Source organism: Felis catus, chromosome D2 (assembly GCF_018350175.1).
Source record: "Felis catus isolate Fca126 chromosome D2, F.catus_Fca126_mat1.0, whole genome shotgun sequence".
NCBI classification, from domain to species: domain Eukaryota; kingdom Metazoa; phylum Chordata; class Mammalia; order Carnivora; family Felidae; genus Felis; species Felis catus.
The window spans coordinates 81,462,987-81,483,374 of record NC_058378.1 but is presented as its reverse complement, the minus strand read 5'-3'; the positions used below and the strand labels follow the sequence as shown (position 1 = coordinate 81,483,374).

The 20,388-nt window shown below is 50.6% G+C and overlaps 1 protein-coding gene across 3 annotated transcripts in view; it reads left to right on the top strand.

The window, feature by feature from the left end:
* Nucleotides 1-20,388, top strand: part of ADAM12 (ADAM metallopeptidase domain 12) — a 349,535-nt gene that overhangs the window by 299,073 nt on the left and 30,074 nt on the right. For all 3 annotated transcript variants that reach the window (XM_045041022.1, XM_045041023.1, XM_045041024.1), the window contains exons 15-18: nt 12,631-12,739; nt 12,846-13,044; nt 15,395-15,472; nt 18,152-18,260. In XM_045041022.1, coding sequence (XP_044896957.1) covers nt 12,631-12,739; nt 12,846-13,044; nt 15,395-15,472; nt 18,152-18,260 — 495 coding nt within the window. The remainder of the gene's footprint in view (nt 1-12,630; nt 12,740-12,845; nt 13,045-15,394; nt 15,473-18,151; nt 18,261-20,388) is intronic.

Here is a 20,388-nt window from a genome sequence, read left to right as displayed (position 1 = left end):
GGAGCTCCTCGCTCGCCTCCCCTCTCCCCTGCCGCCCCCCTGAGGGCTGAGGAGGCCTGTGCCGGGGCGGTGGCGCGGTCGCCGTGAGAGGGTCAGTGCACGTGGACCGAGCCTTCCTGGCATCAGGGAGCCTCAGCGTTCCTGGAAATGACAAGCTTGGGGACCCGCCTCAGGCTCGGGGCTTTGGGGGTTCAGTGCACTCCAGCCAACTCCTTCTCAGGGCTTCAGGTCGCTGCACCAACTTCCTCAGGAGGGCGGAGGACGTGCACGCCAGAACCAGCGAGGGCCCTCCACACCGGGGACCTTCTCAGAAGGGCCTCTGGCCGCCTCCTGGGTAAACGCAGCGGGTTCCTTCCCTTCCCTGGCAGTGCAGCTGTCTTGTGGTCTAGTTCAAGGGCGCTGTATGAGTTTCCTGCGGCTGCTGTAACAAATGACCACAAATTTAGTGGCTTACGACAACACAGATTTGTCGTCTTCTGGCCCTGCGAGTTGGAAACCCTAAAACCGAGACGTTGGCAGGGGGACGTTACTTTTGCAGGCCGTAGGGGAGAGCGTATCCCTGCGCCTCCGCCAGCTTCCTGAGGCCCCCGCGTTCTTTGGCCCACGGCCCCTCCTTCATCTTCGAGGGCGGCAGCACGCACGTATCTTCCAGGCTCTGTCTCTCTCTGGCTTCTCCTTCCTCGCTCACATCTTCTCCGAGTCTGACCCTCCTGCCTCCCTCTTTTAAGGGCCCCGTGATTGCGTTGCACCTATTCAGACCATTCAGGAGACTCCCCACCCCCCCAAATCCTTAATCACATCTTCAAAGTCCCTTTGCCACGTAAGGTCACATATTCACGGGTTCCGAGGATTAGAATGCGGGCCCCTTTGGGGGGCCCTTTTTCTGCCTGCCACAGGTGCTAAACAGACCCCTTACTAGCCAGGTGACCTTCGACAGGTCTACTCAACCTTTGTGCCTCATCCGTAACGTGGGGCTTGTCAGATGCCTACCCTGTGGGTATGTCGTCGTCCTCTAACCCAGCCTGTTACCCATCGTATGTAAGGTGTCCCATGCAGTAGCATGCTAGATGCGTGGCTCCTAGTAAGTCCGAGCTCTGCAAATGAGATGGGATTGAGCTCACAGGACGCTCACGGACTGGTGAGCAAGATTCTCTGAGTGCCGTGATGTGGTGAGGCATGGTCAAGAGAGGGCTCAACCCGGAGTGTGGTATGGAGCCAGCCAGGAAGGCATCCTAGATGAGGTTGCCTTGGAGAAGTCGTTTGGCAGGGGTGGGAGGGGAAGGGTATTTCCTGCATACGAAATAGCAGCGGTCAAGGTGCAAAGGGGCCATCCCAGGGAACTTCAGGCAGTCCTGCTTGTCCAGAGCATGGTCTGTGACCTGGAGAGCATTTCTCACCCCGTTCTCTCATTTGTTAAATATTCATCAACGGCCTGCTAGTCTAAGATGCTGACTCAAGAGCCCGAGTCTGCCAGAGTGACGTACTTCCCACAGTCCCTCTGCACTATCTCCTGGACCCGGAGTGGAGTCAGGATGTGACTGTCACAATCCCGGGGCGGGGGTGACTTCCTCAGCCAGGCCCCTGGCCAACTAGAGGGACCAGGCTGGGAACATTCTAATGCCGTGTTACAGTGGTTGGTTTGAATCAGCTTTTCACCATTCAGAAAAGTAAAACTTACTGTCAAGGACACATTTGCCGTAGTTCGTTTCACCACGATTAGCAAATGCTTGGGGAGCTGAAGCATATTTGCATCAGGGTCATTTTAGGCTCCCCACGAGCCCCAGTAGCCCAGAGCTCCAGGATTCATTGAGCGTCTACTCCTGGCCTGTGCCACGCGTACCCCAGTGACCCAACTGAACTGTGGAGCCATCCGGAAGTGTCCATTTACGCTCAGGAAGTCCATTACTCTCCAGACCTGGCTACCCAAACGCTGACCGGAGAAAGCCCTTCCTTCCAGCTAACTATTCCCTTTTGAAATGGACATTTCTTAAAGCAGCATCATATTTCAATAAATTCATCCTGCTTCCAAATCTTTCTACAAATAGAATGATAGAAAATTCAAAACATATGCCTCCAAACCCCAACTAGCAAAGTAAGATACTTTTCTTCTTTTTTTTTTTTTTTTTAGGTTTGTTTATTTATTTTGAGAGAGACAGAGTGCAAGATGGGGGAGGGGCAGAGGGGGGGGGGGGCAGAGAGAGAGAACCCCAGGCAGCATCTGAACAGTCATGGCAGAGCCCGATGTGGGCCTCAATGCGGGGCTCGGACTCCCCCACCGTGAGGTCATGACCTGAGCCGAGGTCAGATGCTTAACGGACCGAGCCACCCAGGTGCCCCCAATGTAAGATACTTCTAGAATACCTTTTGGGGTCTTTGTTCATTTGTCTCCTTTCCTAATTAATGTCGGTAATGTTCTTGTTGGCGAGGAGCTTAAATTCTTCCCTATCCCCAATTTTTCTTCCACAAATGTTACATCTCAAGACTTTATATGTTGGTGTCAAACACAGAAATGTTATCTGCAGTTCAAACTGTAACTTGTATTTAGCTCACTTAGTACAGTTTGGTCTTAATAGCCACAAAGATTTTCTGTCAATGTGAAATGACCTTTATTCCTTCTGAAATAAGCCGGATATTTTTCTTCAGGCCGAAAATTCACTTTTGCCAGTGTTGTTTATCTGAACCATGGTGACTGAAAGCGTGACTTGGAAATTAATCTTACAGATAACTGCACGTCGAGAGCCACAAACAATTTGCATCAGGGGAGTCCTGAAATACGTTAGTTTTATCTATTTTATCACTCACCAGAAAATAGCGTCGCTTGATTTATGCGGTGTGAGCTGGCCAGACAATTTTTATGGGCTGGTAAATATTCAGTGTTTATCTGCAAGGCTGGTTTAAATGAGTTTGCATTATGATGATACACCTGGAGCGGAACAGTTGCTAATCGTCTACCACTCTGGTGACGAGCAACGGGAAGCGAGAGACGCTCTTGCCAAGAGTCCTATCGTCCAAGAGTCGGGAAGGTCTCCCTTCTGTCCCGCTGCGTGAGAAAGCAATGATAAGATTTGTTCGTTTGGGCTCCATTTTCCGTTGAACGCAAAGGTCAATTTGGAGAAGAGAGAGGGAGAAATACGAGGAGACCAACAGGACCTTCAGTAGCTCATAAGAGTGCCTTTGTGGGCGGAGCAGCGAGCAGCAGGGGGCTGGGACAGTTAGTGACAGGGAGGGAGGAGCCCATCCGCCCAAATGGCAGAAGATCATTTGCATAATAAAGTCATTTTTAAGGAAGAGATTAGATCAAGTAAATTGTGGGCTTAATGCGAGATGTCATCATCTCCCTTTCGACAGGCATAATGACATTCAAACTTCCAAACTACGATCACGAATATAAGTTTTATCACTCTGAGGATAAGACTGGTAATTAAAACCCATCACTTTCTGTGTCATTGTAAACTACAGCATGATGTCAGAATTCCCTCTGAAAGGCTGAATTTTATCTCTCGATAATGGCAGGACCTCTAAGTGTTCCATTATTAAGAATTCAGAGGCCGTAGATGGATGTGACAGAGTGGCGATGAGAAAAAGGTTGTCATTTTGCTTCTCAAGAGACAGACGTGAAGTCTCTTTGTGAAAACGGGAAGACAGATGTTTTTAAGCGTGGCAACTTTGAACCCAAACCTGTGCCTTTATAACCTCTTACCAGTGGGGAGAAGTCATTTGCGCTTTTGAAATTACTGACCATTGTGGCTCTGAGAGAAATGCCGGACGGCCACTCGCACCCAAAAGCCACGAGAGTCACTTGGCTGAGTCCTGGTCCGCTGTCGGAACTGGTCTCTGCCGGGTCTGCACACAGCCAGGGCGCGCGGGATGTTGCCTCTGGGGTTTGGGTCTTCCACTCTGCTGCTTTTAATGTTTTCTTTTAATGCCAGAGCTGTATCTGTTCCCAAGGTCAGCCCTGAGCCCCCTTTCCGGTTTTCCCGCCGATAAGCTTTCTTACTTCGCCTGTATTTGTAAGATGTCTGTCTTTTGATGACCTTAGATCTTCTTTCCCCGTCCGACCGCACAGTAATACTTCCTTTGATGTAAATGAGTAAGTGAAAATCCAGAGTCACAGAAAAGATAAGCCAGGAGACCGCATCCGTTTACCCGAGATGCCTTGTTCGGCAGAAATCATAATTGACTTCCTCTGGGGAAGGCAGTTGAGACATGATGTGCCTTCCCCAGATTGCTTTCCCTGTGGCTTTGCACTCCTTCTTGGCACGCACCTGCTCTGTGCGGGCCTGAGGCACTGTCCCTGTCTGCTGGGTTTTTACAGTGGGAGGAAGGAGCCTTGGGACATCACAGGAGGCAAAAGAGTAAGCGCGGTGAATGCAAGGAGGGGACAGCCCCCACAGCACGGTTGAGAGGAGGAGGGCCGGGTCCAGCCTCACGGGAAGGTGGTGGTGGGAGAAGGCCTGGAAGGACACAGTCAGCAATGCGGAGGAACACAGCAGCCCAGGACCCTTCTGCAACGGGCTCCAGCGGCCAGGTTCCAAGGAAAACGCTGATTTACTTGGCTTTGGTCCATCATCCATCATTGACCCAATCTTCCGACCTGTGGGACCGAGCACTGTGGCCGGACTGGAGTCTCCTCCTGTGCTGTGGGCACAGGCTCTCCCACGCTGCAGAGATTCCTCCCCAGGAGGGGTTTGGCCCCAGTGCAGCGGGCTGTGCTGGAAGGGGCGGTGCCGAGCAGTGCCCCGCCTCCAGCCGGAAGCTTGCCGGCCCCCGGAGGTGGCACAGAGCCCCGCGCGGCCCCGCCTACAGCCTGAAATGGCAGGTGGGGCGGTGGTCGGGCATGTTATGATCTGAATCCAGTCCCAGCTGCTTTTGTACTTCTAAAATAAGTTTCGGTCATTTTAAACCTCTTGGCCTTTAAACCTCCGTGTTTCTCGTGCCACGATTTCTCATCCCAATGGTAGAGACCCCAGGGCGGGAAAGACCAGCCCAACAGGATGAGAACAAGTGTCGTTTTTGTTTTTTTAAGTTTGTTTTATTGATTTATTTTGAGAGAGAGCTAGAGAGAGAGCAAGCAGGGGAGGGGCAGAGAGAGAATCCCAAGCAGGCTCCACGCTGTGCGCACAAAGCCTGATACAGAGCTGGAACCCACCAACCGTGAGATCGTGACCTGAGCGGGAATCAAGAGTCAGACCCTTAACCGACTGAGCCACCCAGGCGCCCCAAGAACAAGCACTGGAAGCAGGGTTCTGCCCCATCCTCCAGGCACCATGTCCCCACCCAAATTAAAACAGCCATTTCTGAGCATTGACGAAAGCTGTCAGCCCCTAAGTGCTTGAGGATGGAGAATGCCAAAGATCTAATCCGTGGGGGTTGACCAAGAAGTACACATGATCATGTGCTTTCTATTGATTCTCTAGATAAACAGATGAAGAGGCCACGTGACAAGGGATTGAGTATGGGTTCTGGTCTTTGATGTCACAGAGAGAGATCCATCCCATCCCCAAGTTCACGTAGCTGATGAAAGCATGACCTAATTTTCTTCCAAATGCGAGTTTTCTTTGCCACATTGTAGCAAGCCATGTCACTGACATGTCCCAGTGATGATACACCCGTGGTAAAGTGTGACATGGCATTTCTTGCTCCCTCAAGTTCTGGGTGAGAACTAAAATAAATAAGTCTTGGATCTAGACCGTTATTGGTTTCCTGGGAAAAACAGAAAGTTAACTTTTAGAAAGCTGCATGTTTCAAGCCACTGGGCAGATTAATACCAGAGTAGAGCAAGCCCTACCCAGCTTTGCTTCTTTATGGACTGACTTCTGCCTGCAGCAGTTTTCAAGTCATCAGAGTCAGGGATTTTCATTTCTTTTCCTGAGTCAGTAGAGATTCAGCAAAGAGACATAAAAATGTTTACTGACTCTCTCCACTGCCCCCTTCTTGGAGGAAGACCCCCGCCCCAACTGGTGTGCTCAGACTCAAGGGCATGTCACCCAACTCCGTTCATTACCATTACCTGAGAATAAGCACGGGTGGCCAGTGTCCCCGCCTGTCAAGTTATTCCCTGAAAAAGATTTGGTGGAGATGCAGCCAAGCCTGAGGATGGACAGATTATAGGAGTCATCTGGTGGTTCTGGAGAGAAAGGAACCGCAGGGAGAGGAGTGTGTTGCCAGTTAGGTGGTTTCTAAGAGGGAGATTGCAGCTGAATAGAAGGACCGTGGGCTTCGGCATTGGATCCATGAGTCAAGACCAGCTTTACCACTTCCCCAACATTATCATCTTCAGGGAGTTGCCAGAACACTGAGCCTTGGTGTTTAAATCGGTGAAACAAGGTACGTAGACCTTACAGGGGTGGCTGTAAGGATTAAAGATCCTGCGTGCCGGACCCAGCACAATACCCAATAGTGGGGGTACTCAACCGATGGTATGTTGGTGATCTAAAATATGTTCATTCATTTAAGATGTGTGTGCTGGTCTGTTTAAGGGCGAGGAAAGGAATTACAGGGAAGATGACCTTGGTTCCCAGAGTATAAAAATGACTCAGACCCAAATGTCTGTACTTGAGATCTCCTACTACCTCTTTCAAGATGGTGCTTAGTGCCTGTGCGGTGAGATGACGCTCTAGGGGCTCACCCAGCGCAGGTTGGGAGGGTGCCCAGAACGACCACGGGATTTGGAGCCACGGGGAGCTTCACTCCCTGAAATGAGTCGGGAGGGGAGAGGTGTAGGGAAGTCGAAGTCCTTGAGCTGCGACTAGAGTTGTTATTTAATATACAGAGTATGTACAAAACTTCCCAGTGTTTCAGATTCGGAGATTCTCTTCCCCCTCATGTCCCAAGGTAGGTTCAGAAATACTTATCCAGTCATTCAACACTTTTCGTTGGTTTCCTCTGGTGTGCGAGGCACTGGGGACAATCCTCGGTGAAGGAGACAGACGTCAAGTCCCTATTGATAGAACCATGAACTATTGCAAGTAAATAAGTGTTGCAAACCTGGCCATGAACTATTGCAAGTAAATAAGTGTTGCAAACCTGGCCAGGCACGAGGAGCTCTCTTTATCCCTCACACATTCTCCCACTCTTAATGTCCAGGAGCCAGACTTCCCCTTCCCCGTGATCGATGGCTGTCCTTATTATAATTCAGTTTGACTGAGAGCCTGCCGTGTGTTGGGGCCTCACTGAGTCTCACAGCACCTCTGAGTCAGGTGATGTACTTGTCCCCATGTTACCGGGTCTCTTGGTATGTAGGGTTGACACCAGATCAGCCTACATTATTCTCAGGCCCAAGTCTCTTGCCCTTCCAACTCTGCAGCATGGCTGCTTAGAGAGACCAGAGAAGGCAGGCAGCCTTCCAAAAGCAATTGAAATTCGATAAACGGTCACTGTTTTTCTTGGATCCCATACATGCCCAGATATAAAGCATGGTTTTCCCCCCCAGAAATTATCCGTCAGAAAGCTTGGTTGACTACTGACCTATTCATCTCTCGATCATGTCTTTTGACTCTCACAGTCCTGTCGGAAAGGTACATCGGGCCTCGGGAGCCTCTATCAGTGCTGTTTAGGAGCCTGGTTGAGGCTGATGGACGAGATTGGGTTTACGAAAAGACCGGGACGTTTGTCGTATGTTTAATTACTGTTCCTAGGGTGTGACTTCATGTCTCCACCTTTTGTTGTTGTTGTTCTGGTAGAGGATCCTTGAAAAGATCACTTTGACAAGCAACAGGATAAATGATCAGCTTCTGGAGATCCTGAGTATATACCCTCTGAGCAAATAGAAAAAAGTAAAATCAGAAGACTCATTGTTGGAGGAATGGGTACTTGAACCTAAGAATAAGATTTCCAGTGACAACATCACAACAGAGTAAAAAGGTCAGCATCAACATGAGCTAGAAATACAGAGGATGGGCTGCAGAAAACAGACTTTTTGTAATCACTTTATTGAGGTGTGGTTGACATACACGAAGCTATAGGTATTTAATGTGTACAACTTGACGAGCTTGGAGATGAGTGTACGTCCGTCACCACAATTGATGCCATAAACACATTCATCGCCTCTAAAAGGTCATACCTCTCTTCGTGTGTGCGTGTGTGTGTGTGTGTGTGTGTGTGTGTGTGTATGAGAGAGAGAACGAACACTTAGCATTAGGATCTACCCTCTTGGCAAAATTTTATATTAACTAGAGACTCTGCTGTATAGTAGATTTCTAGGACTAATTTTTCACAACGAAAACTTTGTACTCTTCGACTAATACCTCCTCACGTCTCCCCACACCTCCCCCTGCCCCTGGCAACCACCGTTCTACTCTCTGCTTCTGTCAGTTTGACTTTTTAGATTCCACCTGTAAGTGAGATCACGCCGTGTTGGTCTTTCTGTGTCTGACTTCTTTCACTTAGCATTATGTCCTCCAGGTTTATCCAGGCTGTCTCAAAGGGCAGGATTTCCTTATTTTTTAAGGCTGAGTAATCTTCAGTTGTATGCATATACCACATTTTCTTTATCCATTCATCCATCAATGGACACAGGTTGGTTCCATGTCTTGGCCATTGTGAATAATGTTGCAGTGAACATGGGAGTGTAGATAGTTCTTCAAGGTCCTGATTTCGATTCCTCTGGATGTATACCTAGGAGCAGGACTACTGGCGATATGGTAGTTCTATTTTTAGTAGTTTGCGGAATTTGCACACTGTCTTCTGCAAAGGCTGTATCTGTTTACATTCCTACGACGTATGGTATAAGGGTATGAAGGTTCCCTTTTCTCAGCATCCTTGCCAACGCTTGTTATCTTTCATGTTTTTAGTAACAGCCATCCTAACTGGTGCAAGGTGATAGCTCATTGTGGTTTTGACTTGTATTTTCCTGATAGTCGGTGATGTTGAGTGTCTTTTCCTGTAACTGTTGGCTATTTGCACGTCTTCTTTGAAGAAATGTCTATTCAGTTCCTTTGCCCATCTTTTAATCTGGTCATTTGGGATTTTTTTGCTACTGAGTTGTAGAAGTTCCCTATATGTTTTATATATTCACCTTTTGTCAGATGTATGGGTTGCAGATATCTTCTCCCATTCTGTAGGTCGTCTCACATTTTGTTGATTTTTTTCCTTTACCATTCAGAAGCCTCTCAGTTTGATGTGGTCCCACTTTCTTTTTGCTTTTGTTGCCTGTGCTTTTTGGCATCCTGCCCAAGAGATCTTTGCCAAGACCAACATCAGGAAGGTTTTCCTCTATGTTTTCTTCTTACCTTTTTATAGTTTCAAGTCTTACACTGAAGTCATTCCTCTGTTTTGAGTTCATTTTTGTGTCTGGTATTATTAGATAAGGGTCCCATTTATTCTTTTGCATGTGTATCACCAGTTTTCCCAGCGCCATTTATTAAAGAGACTGTCCTTACCCCGTTGTGTATTCTTGGCACCTTGGTCAAAGATCAGTTGACCAAAGACCTTAAGGCCAAAGAGAAATGTAAACAAGCTGGGAGTATTGTTTCGCGATATAGGAGAGTAAAAGAAAAAAGTAATATCTCTTAATTAAAATGTGACTTTTCAATATTTCTCATCAAGTTAACCGACAGTATGTTCGATGACTCTTGACCCCATCATCCACGTTGCTCCAAATGTGCACATTCAAATTGGCCATCACCTTTCCTGTGCGATCTTCTCTTTGGGAAGGTGGCAGCTCTCCTTACGTGTGCGGTGGCTTCTATAGCCTCCCGTGATTTTACAGTCGTTGCGCTGACCAGACACCTGGTTTTCTAAGCCAGGCAGCCCATCGGCATTTGGGACGTTCAATCCCAAACCCACCCTCCCCTAGAAGACCCAGTTTTGTGTTCTGGGTCCAGATTCCCCAGCAGTGATCTGGTTCTCTCTTAGAAAATGTTTCATACTTGCTTAAATACCATTTGTATACCTTTGCTTGACTCCCTGTCCTATCTTACCCACTTTATTTGGTATTCATATATCTAACTTACCTCTTTGTTTTAAATCATTGTGGACACCCGTCTCTTTCTCTCTCTTCCTCCCTTTTTGTTCTTAACCTTCTGTACACCCCAGGCTAACCCTCATCCTTGTGACCCTGTTTACAAGCTCATGTGTCTGAAACTGCTCAGAGATCTGTCTATACACACACACACACACACACACACACACACACACACACACAGCCATATATGCATATAGAAATCTTTGGGGCACCTGGGTGGCTCAGTCGGTTAAGCAGCCGACCTCGGCTCAGGTCATCATCTCGCGGTCCGTGAGTTCGAGCCCCATCTCGGGCTCTGTCCTGACAGCTCAGAGCCTGGAGCCTGCTACCGATTCTCTGTCTCCCTCTCTGTCTGCCCCTCTCCTGCTTGCTCTCTGTCTCGCTCTCTCTGTCTGTCTCTCTCTCTCTCTCAAAAATAATAAACATTAAAAAATTTTTTAATATGTGTAGAAATCTCTTTTTTCCCTATAAGGAAAACCAGCTCATCAATTCACACATTCAAATTGCAACAATGTTTGTGTTTTTTTGTTTTTAACGTGGCCGCATTTCTTAGGAGATAAATTACTTGATAATAGTAAGAACGACAGAACCTATATAGCATCAAAACAGCATCATGGCAGAGTGATATCAACCCTGCCTACCCAGTTCCAGGGGCTTAGCCTCTGCTGCAAACTGCTGGTCTCCTGTATCCTGGTGTTCTGAGGCAGGGAGAGAAGAACAAAGGCATCTTATCATAACCTCATTTGGTCACCCTCTCCATACTCGGCAGTAGCACTGAACCCCTTATCCACCTACGTCTGGGATCACCTGGGCTGCACGTGAGTGCGTATCATGGCGCTTGCCCTGTTACCCGTGTGCACCTGCCTGTCGCTCCCCTCAGCAGTGTGGGGGAGAGGGGGTCTTCTTCTGCCCTGTGTCCTCAAGGCCCATGCAGGGCCCAGTGCCTGTGAGGCCTCGATATACCTGAGAGCGCCGGAGGGGGCAGGCTGAGCTCTGCCCTCAGACGGCCCTGCCGTCTGGCTTTAGGCAACATACGTAACCTCTTCAGTCCTAGCTTTCTTGTCCATAAAATGGGAAAATGAGACCTCTGTCTTAGGATCCCTGGTAGGATTGAGTTATGGAGTTCAGCTCCTGGTCCCCCCCTCTCAGAGGAGGGACCAGTCTGCTTAGAACAACAGCCCCCTGGCCCCTCTCACTCTCCCGTTTCCTTCATCACGTTGCCCTCCACTGGACTTCAGGCGCGTTCACTTGTTTGCTTTTCTTTCTTCTTGCAATTTGAAAGCAAGCAGAAGTCTTGTCCTCATGGGGCCAACACTGTACCCCCAGTGCCTGGCAGATAGTAAGTACCGGATAAATCTGTGTACGATTGAAGTCTGCCACATGACGGGAGATGGGTGGATGGGTGGACGGACGGACGGACGGATGGACGGACAGCTGGGTTGGTAGGCAGGTAGGATGGATGGGAGGGAAGAATGAAGGAGAGACAAAGCCAGACAGCCAAGTAATAAGTAGATAGGGCCCACGCATATATGCAGACAACCGTTGAGTTGTTGATATTTTAGATGACGGTTTTTCCCAGCTGCTTTGATTAATTAGATCCAGGTATTTTGATCAAAGCGCCATCGAATAGGGTTAATTTAAGTGCGAAGTACGGGCTCAACGCCGAGACTCATCCTTACCATCCCCCGACCTCCAGTAAGTAGATGATAAAGAGGAAGAAGGAAGAAGGTGCGTAGCGGGCAGAGGCTGGGTATGTCAGTGGCGCAACCACACTGTGGGTGGAAGGGGGCCTCTGGGGTGGGTGCTGTAAGAACAACGTGATGTGGTGGCTCAGCCGGTCAAAAGTCCAACTCAATTTCAGCTGAGGTCATAATCTCACCGTTCGGGAGATCGAGCCCCACGTCCAGCTCTGCGCCGACAGCACGGAGCCCGCTTGGGATTCTCTCTCCTCTCTCTCTCTCTCTCTCTCTCTCTCTCTCTCTCTCTCTCAACCGCCCCCACTCCTGCCCCTCCCCCACATCCCCTCTCTCTCAAAATGAAGAAACTTTAAAAAAGACAACAACAAAAAAAACAGGAATGTGATACTGTTGAGCCAGAGACCTTGCCTTGTTCCATGACAGAGAAGTGTGTCCAGTTCGGGATAATGCCTTTCAAAGGGAGTTTGGAGAGGCCGCTCAACACGGTTTTTGAGAAACAGAGAACGGGAAAATGGGAGTTTCCTCCGGTAGCTTCCTGTGGAGGTCCACGTCTGAACCCAGTGTTGATCGCAGCTGTTGCGAGGGTCTGTTGTTTCTTTGCTTTGTTTTGTTGGGTTTTAATGAGATGCTAATCACGTCTGCTCTTGGCTGATGAAAAGGAATCAGCTACAGGTTAAAGAAAGAGACGTGTTTAGGGGCGCCTGGGTGGCTCAGTCAGGTAAGCATCCGACTCTCGGTTTTGGCTCAGGCCATGTTCTCGCAGTTTCGTGGGTTTGAGCCCCGCGTCAGGCTCTGTGCTGACAGTGGGGAGCCTGCTTGGGATTCTCTCTCCCCCCACCCCGTCTCTCTCTGCCCCTCCCCCACTCATGCTGTCTCTGTTTCTCTGAAAATAAATAAATTTGTAAAAATCAAAAAATAAAAGAGACGTTTCCAGAAATAACATCTTCTGCTTCTTTGCTTCTGTTTCAGGTGCTAAACCGGCCCCTGGGATCTGCTTTGAGAGAGTCAACTCCGCAGGGGACCCTTACGGCAACTGTGGCAAAGACTTCAAGAGTGCCTTTGCCAAATGCGAGATGAGGTACGGAAGCTGCGGCCGGACCACGCCATCACTCTGAACTTCCTCCGTCGCCAAGGGCTGCTCCCAAACTTTCCCTCTTTGGGACTCTCTGTTCTTGCCCTTCCAGAGATGCTAAATGCGGGAAAATCCAGTGTCAAGGAGGCGCCAGCCGGCCCGTCATCGGTACCAATGCCGTTTCCATCGAAACGAATATCCCGCTGCAGGAAGGAGGGCGGATTCTGTGCCGTGGGACCCACGTGTACTTGGGCAATGACATGCCGGACCCCGGGCTTGTGCTTGCGGGCACCAAGTGTGCGGACGGAAAAGTAAGACACCGGGGCTCTCTTGCATCATAAATATGAGTCTGGAGGGGGGCCCGTTGAGAAGCGTCCTGGCCAGGAACCCACTTAGGAGGTTGGTTTGTTTTCCTAAATCCACACTCCTTCCTGCAACTTTGTCTCTGGCATCCAGTTCTGTGCACCCAGAAGGAAACGTTAATAAATCCTGGATCCTGGCCAGACCATGGAGATGCAGATTTGGGAAAATCAAGCCTGGTTTCTCAGCCTTTAGGTGTGAAGAAGTCATTTCTGCACTCTGGGTGTCATGAGTATTTCCAGCCAGGAAATTACTTTGGAAGGAAACGCAGTAGCGTATTACGTTGTTTTTGGAAACGTGGGTTTGGTTTCTGGCACAGCAAGGGCTTGTTCTCACCTGGACAGAACGGGAAGTCACATGTATTTTCAGAGACCCCCAACGAGAGACTAGGAGAGGGGAAGAGATAGGATCAGCTTGAAGCCAAAGAGAGTTCTTTCAGAGACCAAGGGGAAGGTAGACTGAGATATCTGGGGGGTTAGAAATAAAGTCAAAAATGAAAAAAAAAAGTGAAATTGAGATTTTAACATGCTGCCATGTTGATTTTTCTCACCAAACTTTCTCATCAGGCTAAATGAAAGCAAGTTAATACAGCATGGTAGGAAAGGAGATTAATCAACCCCCACAAGTTTTTTAAGGGACCATGGGGAAGGGGAAGGAAAAAAAAAGTTAGGGAGAGAGCCAAACCATAAGAGACTCTTAAAAACTGAGAATAAACTGAAGGTTGATGGGGGGGGGGGAGGGAGGGGAGGGCGGGTGATGGGCATTGAGGAGGGCACCTGTTGGGATGAGCACTGGGTGTTGTATGGAAACCAATTTGACAATAAATTTCATATTTAAAAAATTTTTTTAAAAATAAAAATGAAAATAACAAAAATATGAAAAAAAGGATCCCATCTTCAAAATGATGATGAAATGAACTCAATAACACAGAGGCCACATAGTAGAATAGAAAGATATGAATTCAGCCCCTTGAGCAGAGTCCCTAGGGCAAGAATTCTGTATACTCACCCCCTTTCTGCCATCTACTCTGACCCATAAGTGCTTCATCTCTAAGGAAATGGGGTGATCCAGGAAACACAACGTACATTCCAGGGTCTCCTTAACCACACACGTTAGCTTATATTCTGGCCTTGACCCTGGATAGGATCAAGTTGATTTTTGAAACTGTAGCCTGAACAGCCCGAGCCAGGTGCATCCGAACCCTGAAATTCCAAGGACTCGATTCCTCAATGAGTGTTTTTCTCCACGTACAAGAATAAATGTGGTTTGCTCTTTATTTCTGCAGAACACGGGTTCTTTGAAAGCCACGCTTGCCTTTGCTCATGGGTTGGGAGGAGATTTTGACCAGGGTCCTGCTGTGTCCTTTGTAACCTCAGACGATTTCTTGTCTCGGCTGGAATGTGACCGTCCCCTTGGCCAGGTTTCCCACCAGCCTTTGGAGCTGCTTAAAGCCGGCACTTTTGTCAAAGGGTGTCGCTTGAGTGCCTTCCACAAGCTGTTGGGGTCAGATGGTGAACTTCCCATAGGAAGGCTCTGCTTGATTAAATATGCTTCTGGAATCTAAAACTTAGACTTCTCTTCCTCTGACTCCACCAATTTGTAACATCTTATGGGAGATAAAGGGCCTGCTCCTTTGAGTCTGGTGTATATTATGCACCTTTAAAATGAGACTAAACTCTTGCAACCAACCCAGTGTCATTCAGCAAATTACTGCCTCTGCAGAGTTTAATAAACACAAGGGAACTGCCTGTTTTCCTCTGCTGAGCATTTCTGTTGATGGTTTATGTCATCGATGATAGTACTTGTCAGTCAGTAATTTGGAAAAGTTCCCATATTTCGATATCGCCTTCAAAAGGTCCTTGGACCTTGGATTTCTTGGAGTCTCTGAGTCTGCACAGGCCCTAGGTTAAGGGCTGGTGCATTTCTCCCGTCCTGTATCTTTCAACGGAAGGGGCCATTGAGGGGGAGGGGAGCCGACGGACGCTGTAATTCACACGTCTCACTGCAAGCCCTAAACAAAAACCCTGAGAAAATCAGTTACCGTAATCTCATAATTGACTGAAACCGTATAAAAGTGCCACGCTGACCCTGAGGCACGTTGACCTGAGTCTCGAAACGTGCTGAGTTTGGAGGCAGGCATCAGACTCCAGGTCAGAGTCAAATGTGCTACAGCCGTGTTCACTGAAAGGAGAGGGTCTTCCGCGAGCTTTCCTTGCCTTCTCTTTTTAAATCACAGATGCGTGCCTGTGCATGTGATCGGAAAAGGGCTGAGAAATTTACCGTGTTTCTCTCCTCCTGCAGATCTGCCTCAATCGTCGATGTCAAAACATAAGTGTCTTCGGCGTTCATGAATGTGCCAAGCAGTGCCACAGCAGAGGGGTGAGTGGGCCGAACTGCCTTTTTATAGCCAGTCCACATTAAGCACTCAATCATTCATTTTAAAGGACTCTGCAACCCCTATTTTTTTTAACTTCTAAGAAATACAGCAGTCACCTCGATCTTGTCTTCTAAAGATACTAATTTTCTTTGCCCTTTACATAGCATAAGAAACGTGGCTTTTATTTAACAAAGAGAATCAGACTGAGCAGTAATGATCTTTTAAATGAACATCCTGTGATTTTTTTTTTTAAAAAAGGACTTTGTCATCTTCAAAGTGATTTTAAAACTAACCTTCCTTCGTGAAGGATTTTGCTTTAACGTTTCAAGCAGAGCTGTCCTCCTTTCAACCACGATTCAGAATATGTGTCTGAACTGAAATACTTCCAGAAGGAATTAAGACCAAGAAGACAGAACATACTGACCACATGTTCTTGAAATCACGTACAGTGTGCATTTCAACTCAAGAAGGCTGTTAGTTCAGCTCAGAGAGTTTTTTAGGAGAGAAGAGGACGCTAATTGTTTCAAACATAATTTATTTTTCCTGATGGGCTCAATTATTTCCCAGGGAACCCTATTAATCTTGATTAGCCACGCCAGTGGTTCATTTGTTTTTCTGAAACCTTTTCTGCAGAAATCATGCTCCCAATTCTATTTTTAAAACTTGCACACACTCGCCAGTGATCCTAACACAGAATTATGGGGGTTTTCATGAAATTACTATTTATTGCGTTGGAACCGGATAGGATCGTGATGCCATCTCAGATGGGTTTGCTGATTGTCAGTGTAAAAGGAAGTCCTTTTATGTCTTCGTGGGATCAGAGATTTCTTTCTAATGGCTGTGAGAGATGATCTGGTACAGCCTTGTTATCTTACTGATGAAGACGCCCAGACCCAGGTGGCAAGAGTGCATGTCCAAGCTTACATGACCGGTTCGTAGTAACGCCAGGGCGGGGTCCCTGGACTCCTCGCTTCGCAACAGCCCTGGGGGCCCATCCATCTGGAGACGAAAGGCCCATATTTTCTGGGTAGGCGGAGTAGCCGCCATGACTTGGTGACGAATAACTTGACTACGGTCCTTCCCCTAGTGAGGCCAGGCTCACCAGCAGCGCCTCCCAGTGGGGTGTCCCGGTTGCAGTCTCTCTACCACAAGCTGCAAACAGGGCACACGACTCTGGTTTGCGTTGGGAGACTGTGCGAAACGGTGTGGCCAGGACGGTGCCTGAATCCTGGTGGGTGTTACGTCAGCAGCGGCATCGCTGAGAAACAGGCGAGACTCGGTAATCTGTGCTCGGACCCGGCACAGGCCGTGCCCCTCAGTAGTTAATTCTGCGTGGCTTCAGCTTATCAGGAATATACTTTCCAGCTTCTCGAGGGTTATCTTGACTGTCGGTCTTATTTTAAGCAATTGGGGCAGGTGGTTGATTCATCACAAAAAAAAAAAAAAATCAGTGCAAAGCAGGGAAACATTACAAATAAGACACTGCAAGCATTTTATTTTTGCCTTAAAATATTAAAATATGCACTTGGCCCCTCCAGCAGTGTTTTGATGCAGGACTGAGGCCTTCAGGGCGTGTGCACCCCAGTAGCTCCGCACTGACCTCCTTCTATAAACCACCCAAAGCGCATCATCTACGACGTAAAGTCTGTTTCCCTAAGCGGAAGAGAAACTTGGACCCTCAGAAGCCATCTGAGCTCAGAACCCTTCCGGCCTGCACCGCGATTCCCAGCCGTTCCCAATTGTCCCACCCGTTCCAAACTGGTCAGAAATTCTTTGTAGCCACTTGCCTGTATCCCGTGTTCCCAAAGCATGCACTCCAAGTCTCTAGAGATAGTATCCTTTTGGGTTCATGCTCCTATTCCGCGGGTTCATGCAGTGGCTCGGTGAGTTCCATGTGTGATAGCAAGTCGAACAGCCAGGACAGGTTGGGGACCAGCCTCCATTGGTCACCCTTGCTAACCAGGAGAGCCGGAGCTGGCTCCTCCCTGGAGTGCTCTGGTCTCCAAGCTAGGCCACTCGTTCAGGGGCCCCCCACCCAGAGCAACGCCCTGCCCTCCCGCTTTCCCGACGGGCGAGGGCCACCCTCTCATGTCACGAGGACACCAGCTTTTGGTAGACCGTGCCCAGTGCTCATCCACGGCCGGGCGCCAAGGAGGGGCCGCTGGGAGCCTGCGAGAGGGAGGTGGGCGTTTCGGGCACGAGATGTCCGAGCAGGTCACCAGCCTCTCTGAGCCTGCTGTCCGAAGGAAGCGGGGCTGTGCCCAAGAGCTCAGATTCCGCACCCCTGCAGCAGCCTCACCACAGAGGGGGCTCCTCATCATGGTCAGATGGGGAGGAGGGGGGAGTGCTGCACTGCAAAAGAGGGACACGGCAATTGACTGAGAAGGAAAGGGGTGGACGTAGCGGATGAACCCCAATAATCTCCATCCTCCCCCTACCAGGCAGGTCACGTTTTATCTGCAGCCTCGGACTCTGGTCTCACCTGTGCTGCGTTTGGGGTTTAGGCTCGCAGCGACATTTCTGCCCCCGGCTGTATCGGGGCTGATGGGGACTCTGACCACAGGGCCTTTGCTTCGGTGCAGCAGCCGATCAGGGCTCAGAGACTGACCACCGCCCCGTGTGCCGGGTGGGTCCTAATGCTGCTTCCCTCTTGCTGTCCTTCTCCCCTGCTGCCCGGACAGGTGTGTAACAACAGGAAGAACTGCCACTGCGAGGCCCACTGGGCGCCTCCCTTCTGTGACAAGTTTGGCTTTGGGGGAAGCACAGACAGCGGCCCCATCCGGCAGGCAGGTGAGTGGGGCCAGGGCGTCCCTGGGAGTGGGCGCTGAGCCAGTGGAGAGGGGGGGCAGTGGAAAGCCAGGCGGGGATCCTCCCGACTGAGACGGAAGGACTTGGTCAAGGCCAGCCTCTCCCTCCCCAGAGAGGTGTGAAGGGGCCAAGCGGTGTGGAGGCGACTGTCCCTTAAAGCCCTTCCTAGAGAGACACCTCCTCTCAGTGAAGGCTAACGGTCTCTGGTCCCCGCTCCCCGCAGCAGCAGTAGTAAAAGCAACCGCTTCTACTTATTGAGTTGTCAGGGGCAAGCCCGGGAGCGGGGCGTTTTACATGCATGACCTCCTCGAATCCCTGCCTGACCCTGAGGGCAGAGTTCACATAAAGGACTTGAGGCTCAGGGGAGTCACTCACCCGCAGTCACTTACCCAGCGTCACACAGCTATCACGGAGACCACGTCCGTCTCCCCCTTAAAAAGTTCATCGCAGCCGTGCTCGACGCCCCAGTTCTTTTCTCCCCGGATGACCTTGGGAAATGGCCTTCGGGGCATTGCTGTTTGAGCACTTATCAGGCAGTGAAGAGGCAAGTCTGAACGGTGTCCTTTGTGACGAGAAAGGAACCGGGGGTCCACAGGGCCCGCACCCCCCGAGCCCACTTGTGCTGACACCTCAGGGCTCGCCTGAGCCCCAGGCCCCCCCAGATGGTGGCCGATGCGGTGACAGCGGACGTCACATGTCCTCAAGTCCTGCTGTGACCGGCAGTGGTGTCACTGTAGTCCCCCGGACGACAGACAGGACCATGCGCTGCAGCCCGGGCAGCCAGTGCGGTGCTCGCCATCGGCTCGCTCGGCCCGGGAGCTGCTGGTGGGCACATCTGTGGGGACGGTGTCGCGAGGAGGGGCCGTGAGTTCCTGTCCTCCTTTGGCTTAAAAACGGGTGTGTCTCCGGCCCTGCAGCAGCTACAGAAAGGCCCGGAAAGTCTTGGCCTCCAGTGAGCATCCCTCCCAGGGGCAGGAAACCGGGGCCCGGCCCCGCGTCCCCGGCCCTCGCCGAACCTCTCTGCCCTTACCGCAGCGTTGCGGCCGCCCCGCGTCCACGTTCTAACGTGGCGTTGACGTGTGTCGTGCAAAACCAGCGGGGTGCCAGTCTTCTCATCCGACGGGGCACTGCCCCCCCTCCCCCCGCGGCAGGCCAGCGGATGGCACCCGGAGGGGGTTGCAGAGGACGGGCCGGAACGCTCTGGGTCTGTCTGCAGTGTCAACACGCATGACCCGTGGGTCTCGGGTCTGGGGGCTTCACGAAAGCTGGGGGTTCACAGCCGTCCACTGTTCCCCGTGGCAAGTAAGCAAACCTCAACGATCCATCGGCACGGGTGGGGCGGTGAGTCTGCCCACTGCCGCCGTCCCTTCACGAAAGGACACCTAAACACCCAGCCCAGAGGCAGGTGCGGGGCGCCGTGTCCCAGGCCTTCCTGCCCCCACGGCCCAACAGCCTGCCGTGGCCCGGTGTTCACGTGGCAAGTGCTTCCGGGACACCTGCCGTGCACCTGCCGCTCTTCCGGTGTCCAGGGTGGCCTGGTGAGCGCCGCGATGGGCAGGAGGACCGTGGGACTCAGGGCCGACGCGGGGAGACGCGGGAGGCGGCCGCGAGGACACAGTGCTTGCACCGGATGAGGGGACCGGGGCGGGGGGAGGGGGTGGGGGCGGCGGGGGAGGGCCTGGGCAGGGGACATCACCCGTGCAGCCGTCACCAGCAGCCTCAGGCGACTGTGGCCTGCTGTGGGAAGCACATCCTGACTGTCGCTGGTGGGGACACAGGGACGAACGAACCCACATCTGCGGCTCTCAAGGAAGCCACAGAGCAGTGGGAGCGGCAAGCGACTGTCGCAGGTCCCGACTGCTCTCCACACTGGCAGGCAGAGCCCTCTCCGGGCAGCCCCCGACACGGCTGTGCTCAGAAACCAGCCTCAAAGTCTGGTTTCTCCTTCTCTCCCGCACCCTCCGGGGACCTCGGTGTCTTTGTACTGAACAAAATGGGAGCCAATCACAGAAAGGGGGATGTTTCCTTAGAGAAAATAAGCAGCCACTCCCGGGGAGAGAGAGAGGGTTGCCTCCAAACGCTGTATTTCGAGGCTCTAGCGAACATAACA